This window comes from Loxodonta africana, chromosome 9 (assembly GCF_030014295.1).
Source record: "Loxodonta africana isolate mLoxAfr1 chromosome 9, mLoxAfr1.hap2, whole genome shotgun sequence".
In the NCBI taxonomy this organism is placed as follows: domain Eukaryota; kingdom Metazoa; phylum Chordata; class Mammalia; order Proboscidea; family Elephantidae; genus Loxodonta; species Loxodonta africana.
The window spans coordinates 20,035,471-20,049,455 of NC_087350.1; the positions used below are offsets into that span (position 1 = coordinate 20,035,471).

Sequence of the window (13,985 nt, forward strand, 5' to 3'; positions counted from 1 at the left end):
AGGAGGGACCAATCCCTGGAGAAGGACATCATACTGGTATAGTAGAGGATGAGGGTAAAAGAGGAAGACCCTCAACGAGATAGATTGACAGAGTGGTTGCAACAGTGGGCTCAAACATAACAACAATTGTGAGGATGGTACAGGACCAGGTAATGGTTTGTTCTGTTGTACATAGGGTTGCCATGAGTCGTAACCAACTTGATGGCACCTAACAACATGTATATGTGTGTCTATTTATATATATATATAGAGAGAGAGAGAGGGGGATTTATCTCAAGGAAGTGGTTCGCACAATTGTAGAGGCTGGCAATTCCGAAGTCCATGGTCAGTTGTCAGGCTGGAGGCGTCTCCTGACTCAAGTATCTACAGGGACTGACGAATCCAAGATCAGCAAGTCAGACAGCAGGCCACTAGCTCACAGGCTGCAGAGGCTGACTATCCTAAGATTGGCAGGCAATATGGCAGTCTGCTGGCTCAAGAACCAGAAGTCAGATGATGATGAGCCAGGTGCAGGGTCCCGAGCAAGCAAGCAAGCTTTGCCATAAAGTCTACATATATATTGGATGCAGGCCACACCTTCATAGAAACTCCCCTTTCAACTGACTGGCTGATCACCACATCACATTATGGAGAATGACTACATCATTATGTAATTGCTAAATTACATCATTACTTAACTGCCAAACTATACCATTATGTAAGTGCCAAACTACATCATTATATAACTGCTAAACCCCTGAGAATCATGGCCCATCTATGTTGACACATAACCTAAACCATCACAACAGATAAAACCAACAGATCCCCATTCCTGAGTGGTCAGATTAAATCAGTGTTTCTCACCAGTGACGTCATTGGGAGAGGAGCCCTAGTGGCGCAGTGGTTAAGCACTTGGCTGCTAACCAAAAGGTCAATGGTTTGCACCTGCCAGCGTCTTTGTATGAGAACGATGTGACAGTCTGCCTTCCTAAAGATTTGGAATCCTTATGGTACAGTTCTACTCTTTTCTGTAGGGTGGCTATGAGTTGGAATTTGACTTGATGGCAGTGGAGTTGGTTTGTTTTTTTGGTATCATTGGCATTTGGAGGACAACCTTTCTTCACTGTGAACTGCTGTCTAATGCGTTGCAGGGTGTTCAGCATCTCACCAACACTGCTTCCATCACAACCGAGACACCACTAGTTTCTACACCCTGAGGCCCACGGCACTGTCTTGTGCCTCAAGCTGGGTCCATTTAAAACAATCAGATGTGTTTCCACTGCTAAGCAATAAATTGTTTATAATTTTGTTATAATAAAATAATGTTACTTATTTCTTACTTTCATCAAAAAATTTTTAAATTTATGGTTCCCAAATATCTAAACTGCCCTGCATGTAGTACCATGTGCAATATATAAGAAATTAATCAATCCATTTCTTCAATTTCTTTGTTTAAGGGCACAGACTTTAGAGCCAGATTCTCTAGGTTCAGATCCCACAATCCTACCTCTGCTCTCTACTAGCGCTCAGTTCCCTGACCTTGAGCAAATCTACAAAATGGGCATAATAAGAGTACCCATTTCATAGGGTTGCTGTGAGGATTAAATGAGTTAATATGCAAAAAAAAAAACTTATTATAATGTCAGGAACCTAGTAAGCATCTGTATGTATAAGCTTTTATTATTATTATTATTATATAAAATGGGATACTAATACTTAAATATCACATAAATAACATCATGATACGTTTTACATTTTCTTTTTTTGGAGGGATTAGTTTTTGAAATTTAAATTGCTTTATTTAGTAAATCATTTTATGGCATTTAGCCTAGACCTATACTTTGAAAAATACCAGTGAATTATTAACTTTTGCATTCGGTATTGAATGTGCATGTGCTGAGTTCTAGGAAGACAGGGAATTTACATTCCAGTAAAAGAAGCCATAACTAAGCGAGCAAATAAATGGTAGAATTCTCGCTTTGCACGTGGGAGACCTGGGTTAGATTCCTGGCCGCTGCACCTCGTGTACAGCCACCAGCCGTCTGTCAGCACAGGCTTGTGTGTTGCTATGATGCTGAACAGGTTTCAGTGGAGCTTGCAGACTAAGACAGAATAAGAAGAATTGATTTCCAAAAATCAGCTAGTGGAAACCCTATGAATCACAATGGTCTGATCAGCAGCCAATCATGGCAAAGATGCAGGACTGGGCAATGCTTTGTTCTGTTGTGCACGGGGTCACCATGAATCGGGGGCCAACTCAATGGCAGCTGACAACAACGATTATTGATGTAAGAGCTGTGAAGGAATCCGCGGAAAGGCCTGGAAGCAGGTAGGGTTTGGTGTGTTCATGGAACAGACTGGATCGTGGTGACCGGGGAGGGAGGAAATGAAGTGAGATTAAAGGGTGTGCTGGAGCCTTAGAAACTCCAGTGAGGAGCTTGGGTTTTATTCTACAGGGTGTTTGGGTATCTCTCCAAGGAAGCCAAATGAAGGATGTTTTAGGCAGAAGAGTGCCATGGAATGAACTGGAAGGGGGCAGGCCAGACCTGGTAGAGGACTAGTGTGACGCTGTAGAGTGGCGATGGGGGAGTGGCAGCAGTGCAGGTGGGAAGTGAACGTAATCAAATCAATTTATGTATATTTTGGGGGTAGAACTGACAGATGTTGGTGATGCAGGGGATGGTGAGAGAAAGGGAGGAATTGGGAACAACCCTAGAGTTTGGGGTCTGATGTCCTGTCCTGACAGTATGCCTGAATTGCCTTCATTATTAAACTCTTTTTTTTTCTTCATTTTAACAAGATCCTTTTCAAAACAGTAAATTTTTAAGTCTCATTTTAAATCGTTCATCTTCCTGATGTAGATGTTTTTGCACTGCAGCCAAATTGTGTAATCTCTTTAAATTTCTTCCTGCTTTCCTGTTTAGTAATAAGAACCCACTTTGCTGATTTTTTTTTTGATATTTAATTGGTAGCATTTCATCTTGTGAATTAGTGCTGCCAAGGACTTAAACTTACTTTGTTTACCACTTGCAGAGTAGCCCTTTGAAATGAGGTACTGAGAGTCATCCTTTCCCCAAGAAAGTTTGAGACTATAAAAGCCCACACCTGTTTGAGAAGCTCCCCTCCCTTCTCTGTATTGAATGCCTGTGGGGTAGGGGTGTGGGGGGGGGGGTGCCTCGAGCAGCGGGAGGGCTGGGAGGCATCTGGAGTTTATTTCCCTAACTGCAAATTGTTAACATGTTTGGCTACTAACTGAAAGACTGGAGGTTGGAGTCTACCCAGAGGTGCCTCGGAAGACAGGCCTGGTGATCTGCTTCCAAAATATCAGCCATTGAAAACCCTGTGGAGCACAGTTCTACTCTGACACACATGGGGTCACCCTGAGTTGGAATTGACTTCATGACGACTGGTACTGCTACTGCAGACAGACTAGCTGTGTAACTCTATATTCTTTTTAACATGACTTCAGGTATAGTAAGTCAAGTTGATGAGTTATTATTTTCTGTCACTTAGGACTGTGTCAATAATTGGAGTTTATCGTGTTTTACTAAAATACGGTTTCTTCTTGTAGATGAACTTAGATCAGGCACATAAAAGGAAGTCTAATTAAATTAAGCAGATTTTTCAAATTCATGCACGTGGAATGAATTATTTTACTTTTTTTCCTAAGAAATTAAGAGAAACTGGGAAGAAAATTCATTAGACAGTAATGCATGGAGATTGTTTTTTTACACCTAAATGAGAAGCCTGAAATGCATATAAAACATAAGAACTTCAAACACATTTCTTAGGCACAGAAACACCCATTTATGTTTTTGATTTCCCGCTCCTTTAAAATACTCAAATTAACTTCATATTTACAGCATTTAAAAATAGATCAATCTCAAAAAGAAAATATAAACTATTATCAGCTGTGCTTTTTGTGCATAATTATCATGTGCCTGTGGAGGTATAATTATTTTAGTCTAATAATATTACTCATGATGAAAAAGTTCAGATGGTAAAAATCAGAGCTACAGCTGGGTGACACATTTCAAAGTAATTTGGTGATGACTCCTGCACAGAAGCCTTGCTGTTTTAGTCCCTCGTAATTCCTTTTCACTCATCAGTGGATCATGAAGACACTGATGAAAGATCCTTTTAGAAATGCTTCCTTTTTCCCCTTTCTTGCAGATCTGACTTGTGCGTGGTTTCCCTCAGTGTTCGGCAGGCCAGTGTGAAGGTACTCCACCTTTTCCCTCCTTTTGCAATGGCTCAAGATTCAGTAGACCTTTCTTCCGAGTATCAGTTTTGGATGCGGAAGCTTTCTCTATGGGACCAGGCCTCCACTATGGAAACCCAGGAAGACACCTGTGTTCACTTGCCTCAGTTCCAGAAGTTCCTGAGGCGGATGTATGAAGCTTTGAAAGAGATGGTAAGTAGCTGACCAAAAGAATGAAATTATTTCTCGTCCTCAAGGACTCTTCACCCAGATTTCCCCAAGCCAGGGTGTTATCCATGGCCAGGGACTTGAGGTGTCAACCTAATGGATTGCTGGCTAAGAGACATTGAGGGCACAGCTGTAGGTAATGCAGAGAAGAAGTGGTTTACAGAGTCTCTGATTTATTATGGCCTCAGTCTTTTCTTCTTGATTATATTGCCATGTGAGATGTCCTGACCAATCAAAATGTTTTTAATTAATCAAAATTTTGACACTTACTGTCAGGTAACAAATGGGTTTCTTTTCAAGCCCTTTGCATCCCTTACGTATTGAAGAGTTTGCTGACGTGTTCACCCTTTCTTCAACCGTGTTCTGAAGTAGGCTGCACTAAAAGATGGTCCATGTGGAAATCTCTTGTAAATATTTCAAGTAGTCTCTTCTGATAAATACTGATTTTGAGTGTCTTCATTATTTTTATATGTTTTCAAAATTTGCTTTATTTTTGACATAAGATTTCTTATTTTTGTCATAACTGCAGTAGGTAGTTTTTATGAGTTAGCATATGCTTTTATGTTATGAAGATTTTATACTTTTTAAAAAATTTCGAAATGAAAAGCAAAGTTGTCATCTAATGTATTCTTACATTATGCTTTTCTTCCCTTAGTCAAAGAAGCAAGTAGGAGATTGGAAGAGTAATTCCTGTTGATAATGAGGTCGTATGTCCTTGGGAACTAAAAGGAGCGATACAATCTGTGTGAAGAACCAATGCTGATTTTTAAAATTGTAACTTGACCTTAATGTGGTCCCAGAAAGTCTCGGGCCAGCCTTGATGCTGAGACAAATGTGAGGAATTTTTTGCTGCAACCTCAATAAAGAAATGGCCGTTATTTCGGCTTCCTGCACATTATTTCAGCTTGGTCTTGTTTTTAAGCTCGCATAGAAAGTAAAGAGGTGGGAAAACGGTTGTACAAGAGCATGTGTATTTTTTAATCTTAAGCTGTTTTCCATTTGGCTGATCTTTTTTTTTTATCTCTGGTTTTAGGTTGCTGTAGACTGGGTATGATGTCATTTAGCATATAGCAATCACAACAGTAATAAACGGAGATGTATATCTTCATGCTTTGACTGTTTTTCTTTTTACAAGTTCCAGAGTTCTTTTTAAATCTTCTTTGAAATAACCCTACTGCAGCTGAATTAGGAACCTGTGTTATTATTTTAGAATAAAAGCTTAGGGTGAAGGTATAGGAGTAGTTTTTAGTCACTAATAATGTTTCTTTACTAGCATGCAGGCTTTGCTATTTTTAAATATGGTGGCCTTTCCTGACTTATGTTAAGTATAAGTGAAATAAAGTTAATTTTGTAACGTAATTCATTTTACCTAGTTTTCATGACCTGGTTTAAGGATGCTATATAACGGTTGCTTGTTAAATTTTATTGGAATTACTTACCTAAAGATCTCTTTTAATCTTTTTTAACATAAAATATATGCTAACGAAGAAGCATTCACGTCCCTTCAACATACTGTGTCAGTTCAGTCTTTCTCAATTGCATAAGTGTCCTTTTACTGAGCAAAATGTAATTTTCTTTTACAGGATTCTAATACAATCATTGAAAGATTCCCCACCATTGGTCAACTGTTGGCAAGAACTTGCTGGAATCCTTTTATCTTGGCATATGGTAAGAGCCCAAAGTGTATCCTCTAAAAACACCAATCTTTTCATTGTTTAAAAAAATGCAGAGTTTTAAATTTAAATCTTTCTATTTTTCATGGAACAGCTTATCAGATGTATTCATTTTTGCATTTCAGAGATGGCATCCTTTATTCTTGTCCATAAATATGTGTGCATAGGTAAACGTACACACACAGGAATATAGGAAATTAGGACTCCTTGTATTAGAGGGCAGAAACTTAGAGAATGCCTTAAATATCCATTTTTGTCCATAATCACTTTCATAACTTTGTTTTTGATTCAGTGTAAAATGGTTATACAAATGATACCGAGTTTTATTTCTTTGTCTTGCATTGTCATATTAACTCATATACTCTTTCCCATGTTGTACACTCATTTCCCAAAGTCTGAATCCTGCCATGACTCTGCCATTATTTGGGGGTGATGCTTTGGTTTTACACAAGATTAAGAGGAATTTTAGGATACTTTGGGGGAGTGTGTCTTCACTAACCTGCCTACCTGTGCAGCCTCATTTCCTATTTATTCTTTCATAGATACACGCATACATTGTAGCCAGGTATTAGCAAGGCCAGAAGGCACAGGATGTTAGGGACTCTGACATGGGATTCCTTTTCCCTGCAACTCTGTTCTTTTTTTTTAGTTTCTCATTAAGCAGTTAAAACACCTATTGTTTTGTGACATTGGTTTCCAACCCCGTGATGTGTCACTGTCACTTTCTTGGCCTTGGGTTTCCCGTTTGCATTCGTCCAGCTCTCCTGTCCCCTTCTTGTCCTTGCCCCTTGGCTGATGTGCCCATTTAGTCTCATATACATGGTTGAGCTACATGTATTATTGTTTGTTTTATGAGCCTGTCTAATCTTTGGCTGAAGGGTGAACCTCAAGAGTGACTGCATTACTGAGGTATAAGGGTGTCTGGGGGCCATACTCCTGGGATTTCTCCAGTCTCTATCATACCAGTAACTCTGGTCTCTTATTTTTTTGGAGTTAGAATTTTGTTCTACATTTTGTTCCAAGACTCTCTATTGTAGTCCCTGTCAGAGCAGGCAGTGGTGGTGGTAGCCGGGCACCCTCTAGTTGTGCTGGTGGAACTCTGTTCTTATCTTTTGTCCTCTTAAACCATCTTTGAAATAGCTCTCAACCCAAAACCAAACACGATGCTATAGAGTCGATTCCAACTCATGGTGACCCCATTTGTCACAGAGTAGACCTGAATTCCATAGGGTTTTCTTGGCTGTAATCTTTACAGGAGCAGATCGCTAGGCCTTTCTTCCATGGCACCATTGGGTGGGTTCGAACAACCATCTTTCAGGTTAATAGCTGAGAGCAAACCATTTGTACCATCCAAGGACCTAAAATAGCCCTACTGGGGCTGAATTAAGAACTTCTCTTAGTGTTTCCATGGCTTCCCATGTCTCCTGCTATTCTAGCCCTTATTACACTGTCTAATAATTGTTGGTTTGCTTGCCTGATGCCCTGGAAGATTGAAGGTCTCTCCACAGCAGAACCCGTGGCTATAGTTCCCTTTCTTGTCCTAGGGCCTAGCGTATGGTGTACAAGGTACATTTGAAGGTGAACAGTTGGGATTTGTTGTCTTGAATTGAGTATATTGTTAGCCAATGTAATACTTTACAGATTTTTAAAAACAAAAGACTTGTTGTTGCTAGGTGCCGTCAAGTTGATTCCGACTCATAGTGACCCTACGTACAATAGAACAAAACACTGCCTGGTCCTGCGCCATCCTCACAATCGTTGTTATGCTTAAGCCCATTGTTGCAGCCACTGTGTCAGCCCATCTTATTGAGGGTCTTCCTCCATTTCGATGACCTACATCTTCTTTTGATGCTTCCTGAGTTGTTTAATATTTTCCCCATAGAATCCTTCGATATTACAATTCAAGGCTTGAATTTTTTCTTTAGTTCTTTCAGCTTGAGAAATACCGAGTGTATTTTTCCCTTTTGGTTTTCTATCTCCAGCTCTTTGCACATGTCATTATAATACTTTATTTTGTCTTCTTGAGCGACCCTTTGAAATCTTCTGTTCAACTGTTCTACTGCATCATTTCTTCCTTTTGCTTTAGCTACTGGACGTTCAAGAGCATGTTTCGGAGTCTCTCCTGACATCCATTTTGGTCTTTTCTTTCTTTCCTGTCTTTTAATGACCCCTTGTTTTCTTCATGTTTGATGTCATTCCACAACTCGTCTGCTCTCTGTTCATTAATAAAATGACTAATACAAGACTTATCAAATAATATAATGACATTTGAACCAAAAATAAAATGAATATTCCCCTTTGCTATTTTAAAGAATTGTACCATTCCCCTGTTCTAGCCTGGCATAACTAGAGCCTTGGTGGCACAGTGGTTAAGAGATTGACTGCTAACCAAAAGGTTGGCAGCTCGACTCCACCAGCTGCTCCTTGGAAACCCTATGGGGCAGTTCCATTGTGTCCTATAGGGTCACTATGAGTCAGAATCGACTCTACAGCAGTGGGTTTTTTTGGAAGCCGTGGTGGCATAGTGGTTAAGTGCTACGGCTACTAATCAAAGGATCAGTAGTTCGAATCTGCCAGGCGCTCCTTGGAAACTCTGTGGGGCAGTTCTACTCTGTCCTATAGGGTCGCTATGAGTCGGAATGGACTCGACAGCACTGGGTTTGGTTTAGCCTGGTATAAATCATCATAAGAGATATGAACTCTGTGGGGAAGAGACAACACGCACATTTGGTCTGTGAGCGCACATACATGGGTATACCGCATACATGCAAGCTTGCTCCCCCCACCCCGTCTGCTGTTCTTTATCTCCATTTATGCCTCTTCTTCTTCCTTCCTTGAGCTGACTCTTCTTCTCCCTGCCCGCTCACCTTTTTTACAGTCCTTGATCTAAAATGGCAAAGCTACCACAACAGTATGGCCCTCGGACACCCTTTTAACTCAGTACTGAACTTTCTCCCAAGGTTCACCCTTCACGCAAAGATTAGACAGGTCTGTAGGGCAAACAATAACACACATGAGGTACATGCTTCATAGTTTAATCATGTATACAAGGCTGAAATGGGTACACCAGCTTAAAAGCAAAGTCGAGAAGGCTGGAAGGAACAAAGAAACTGGACGAATGAAAACAGGGAACCTAGGGTAGAAAAGGGGAGAATGTTGACACATCACAGGGTTGGCAACCAGTGTCACAAAACAATATGTGTATTAATTGTTGAATGAGAAACTAATTTGCTCTGTTAACTTTCACCTAAAGCATAATAAAAAATAAATAAGTAAAATATCAAAGCTAGTAAACCATTGCTGCCTTTGCCCACCAGGGCCACACTTACTTGTTGTAAGTTTATGTACTTTACCCAGGCTGGATTTTCTAAAACATCTTTGGCCAGAAATACATTTTATGTACATGAGTATATGTGCATACGCTTACACTTACCTCGGGTTGGAAGGCCTTCAAAATACTACTGGGGTTGACCCGCCTCCTCAAAATAGAGTCAACCTTAATGACGTGGATGGAGTCAAGCTTTCAAGACTTTCATTTGCTGATGTGGCACAACTCTAAATTAGAAGAAACAGCTGCAAACATCTGTTAAAAATTGGAACCTGGAATGTACAAAGTATGAATCTAAGAAAATTGGAAATTGTCAAATATGAAATGGAACATATAAACAGCAATATCCTAGGCATTAGTGAGCTGAAGTGAACTGCTGTTGACCATTTTGAATCCGACAATCATATGGTCTGCTATGCTGGGAATGACAGCTTGAAGAGGAATGGCATTGCCTTCATTGTCAAAAAGAACATTTTAAGATCTATCCTGAAGTACAATGCTGTCAGCAATAGGATAATATCCATATACCTACAAGGAAAACCAGTTAATACAACTGTTATTCAAATTTATGCACCAGCCACTAAGGAGAAAGATGAAGTTGAAAATTTTTACCAACTTCTACAGTCTGAAATTGATCATATGTGCAATCAGATGCATTGATAACTACTGGTAATTGGAATGCAAAAGTTGGAAACAAAGAAGAAAGATTGGTAGCTGGAAAATATGGTCTTGGTGATTGAAACAGTGCTGGAGATCACGTGATAGAATTTTGCAAGACTAACAACTTATTCATTCTAAATACTTTTTTTCAACAACTTAAATGGTGACTGTACTTGTGAACCTCACCAGGTGAAATACACAGGAATCAAATTGACTGTATATTCTGTGGAAAGAGACAATGGAAAAGCTCGATATAATCAGTCAGAACAAGGCCAGAGGCCAGCTGCGAAACAGACCATCAGTTGCTCATACGTAAGTTTAAGTTAAAGCTGAAGAAAATTAAAACAAGTCCACGAGAGCCAAAATACGTCCTTGAGTATATCCCCCCTGAATTTAGAAGCCATCTTAAGAATAGATTTGACACATTGAACCCTAATGACCGAAAACCAAATGAATTCTGAAATGACCTCAAACACATCATACGTGAAGAAAGTAAGAGATCATTAAAAAGACAAGAAAGAAAGAAAAGACCAAGATAGATGTCAGAAGAGACTCTAAAACTTGCTCTTGAGTGTCTAGTAGCTAAAGGAAATGGAAGAAATGGTGAAATAAAAGAGCTGAACAGAAGATTTCAAAGGATGGCTTGAGAAGACAAAGCAAATTATTATGATGACATGTGCAAACACCTGGAGTTAGAAAACCAAAAGGGCAGAACACACTTGGCATTTCTCAAGCTGACAGAATGGAAGAAAAAATTCAAGCCTTAAGTTACAATATTGAAGGATTCTACTGGAAGGATTCTACTGGAAGGATTCTACTGGAAAATATTAAACAACTCAGGAAACATCAAAAGAAGATGGAAAGAATACAGAGAGTCACTATACCAAAAACAATTGGTTGACATTCAACCATTTCAAGAGGTAGCATGTGATCAGGAACCGATAGTGAGAACTCCAAGCTGCACTGAAGGCATTGGTGAAAAACAAGGCTTCAGGAATTGACGGAATATCAGTTGAGATGTTTCCACAAATGAATGCAGTGCTGGAAGTGCTCACTCATCTATGCCAAGAAATTTGGAAGACAGCTACCTGGCCAACTGACTGGAAGAGATCCATATTTACGCCTTTTCCAAAGAATGGTGATCCAACTGAATGTGGAAATTATCAATGTCATTAATATCACACACTAGTACAACTTTGCTGAAGGTTATTTAAAAGTGGCTGCAGCAGTACATCAACAGGGAAGTACCAGAAATTCAAGCTGGATTCAGAAGAGGACGTGGAACCAGGTCTATCATTGTTGATGTCAGACGAATCTTTACTGAAAACAGAGAACACCAGAAAAATGTTTACCTCTGTTTTATTGACTATGCAAAGGCATTTGACTCTGTGGATCATAACAAATTATGGATAACATTGTGAAGAATGGGAATTCCAAAACACTTAATTGTGCTCTTGAGGAATCTGTACATAGATCAAGAGACAGTCTTTCAAACAGAACAAAGGCATACTGCGTGGTTTAAAGTCAGGAAAGACGTGCCTCAGGGTAGTATCCTTTCACCATACTTATTCAGTCTATATCCTGAGCAAGTAATGGACTATATGAAGAAGAATGGAGTATCAGGATTGGAGGAAGATTCATTAACAACCTGTGTTATGCAGATGGCACAACCTGGCTTGCTGAAAGTGAAGAGCACTTGAAGCAGTTACTGGTGAAGATGAAAGACCACAGCTTTCGGTGTGAATTACAGCACAACATAAAATGAAAGTCCTCACAACTGGACCAATAAGCAACATCATGATAAACAGAGAAAAGACTGAAGTTGTCAAGGATTTCATTTTACTTGGATCCACAATCAATACTCATGGAAGTATCAGTCAAGAAATCAAATGATGAATTGCCTTGGGTTAATCTGCTGCAAAAGACCACTTTAAAATTTTAGAAATCAGAGATGTCTCCTTGAAGACTAAGATGCACCTGACCCACGCCATGGTGTTTTCAGTTGCCTCATATGCAAGTAAAAGCTGGACAATAAATAATGAAGACCAAAGAAGAACTGATGCCTTTAAATTGTGGTGTTGGTGAAGAATATTGACTATACCATAGATTGCTAAAAGAACAAACAAACCTGTCTTGGAAGAAGCATAACCTGAATGCTCCTTGGAAGCAAGGATGGCGAGACTACGTCTCACATACTTTGGACGTGTAATCAGGATGGATCAGCCCCTGGAGAAGGACATCATGCTTGGTTAAGTAGAGGGTCAGCGAAAAAGAGGAAAGATCCTCAGCAAGATGGATTGACACAGTGGCTGCAACAAGCTCAAACAACGATTGTGGTACCGGGCAGCGTTTCATTCTCTTGTACATAGGGTCACTCTGGGTCGGAACCAACTTGACGGCACCTAACAACAACTTAGTTGTGAGCTCATTTTTAGAGTAGAGGCAACTAACCCAAAAAACCAAATCCATTGCCATTGAGTCAATTCTGACCCATAGTGACCCTATAGGATAGTAGAACTGCCTGGTAGGGTTTCCAAGGCTGTAAATCTTTGCAGAAACGGACTACTGCATCTTTCTCCCACAGTGCAACTGCTGGGTTTCAACCCTCGACCTTTTGGTTAGCAGTGGAGAGTTTAACCACTGTGCCACCAGGGCTCCTTAGAGGCAACTGACAGGTTCAAGATTACATGAGCAGTCAAATCTTCCTGTGTCACCGCTGTTGCTTTGCCAGTTGGGCACTTTCTTCCGGGGAGGGATCTTCTTGCAGTTTTATGATAGCAAAACTACTTTTTAAACACAGTAAAAGTAAACAAGTACTATCAAGGAAAGAAATCAGTCTTCCACAGTATCAAGTGAGAGCAGGATCAAAAATAAGCATAATAAAGAAGGAGGATGGATTTGAAATGAAAAGGGAAGAGAAGAGAAAAAAAATTAGATAATAACAGAAAGGGAGAGAATACCTTTTTATTCAGTGGTGTTCTTTGAATGGCCCCCTGGTGGCGCAGTAGTTAAGAGCTTGGCTGGTAACCAAAAGGTTGGTAGTTCGAATCCACCAGCTGCTCCTTGAAAATCCTATGGGGCAGTTGTATTTTGTCCTATAGGGTCACAATAAGTTGGAAACAACTCAGTGGCAACGTGTTTGGGTTTTTTTGGTTTTTGGTTCTTTGAATAAAATGCTGCCTTCACCTCACTGGAATCCTGGCTCCTTGGTTCTAGCTCTGCCCTCATGATTAAGCGTAACAGCTATAACCTCTCTTATTCACTGTATATTTTAGGTTAAAAAAAAGTTACAGTCCAGTAAATTCCAACTCATGGTGACCCCAAGTGTGTCAGAGTAGAACTGTGCTCCATAGAGTTTTCAATGGCTGTGATCTTTTGGAAGCAGATTGCCAGGCCTTTCTCCTGAGACACCTCTGGGTAGATTTGAACTGCCAGCCTTTTGGTTAGCAACCTAGTCCTTAACTATTTGCACCACCTAGGGACTCCCATTTGTTAAGTAGACGTAACAAATTGACCCAAAACATAGCAGCTTAAAACAATAAATATTTATTGCTGAAAAAAAAAAATGCTACTTTCACACCTTTAAAGTTTAAAGAATTAGTTTAGATTCCAGTTGGAGTTTCAGTTGCAGGTATCAAAGAAAACAAAAATATTGGGTGGCGAGTATACGTTCATACATTCCTCTCCTTCCCACTCATTTTTAGAATCTAAATTTGCACTGAGATATGCTGTCTGGGACTGTCCCGGGATGAATCCAGCAGTTTCCTATCTCAGCCTGCTCTGAGGAGGTGCCTGTCAGATGCTGTCCCCAGTGCAGAGTGCTGGTGGTACTCATGAACACCAGTGACAGCCTGTACTGTGACTCACCAAAGCAAAGTCAGCTGTAAGCTCATTAGGAGTGCATTTCAGTGCCGCG

The 13,985-nt window shown here is 40.0% G+C and overlaps 1 protein-coding gene across 1 annotated transcript in view; it reads left to right on the forward strand.

The window, feature by feature from the left end:
• Window positions 1-13,985, forward strand: part of FANCC (FA complementation group C) — a 305,107-nt gene that overhangs the window by 110,318 nt on the left and 180,804 nt on the right. The window contains exons 2-3 of the mRNA XM_003407365.4: window positions 4,153-4,393; window positions 5,992-6,076. Coding sequence (XP_003407413.1) covers window positions 4,229-4,393; window positions 5,992-6,076 — 250 coding nt within the window. The 5' untranslated portion in view covers window positions 4,153-4,228. The remainder of the gene's footprint in view (window positions 1-4,152; window positions 4,394-5,991; window positions 6,077-13,985) is intronic.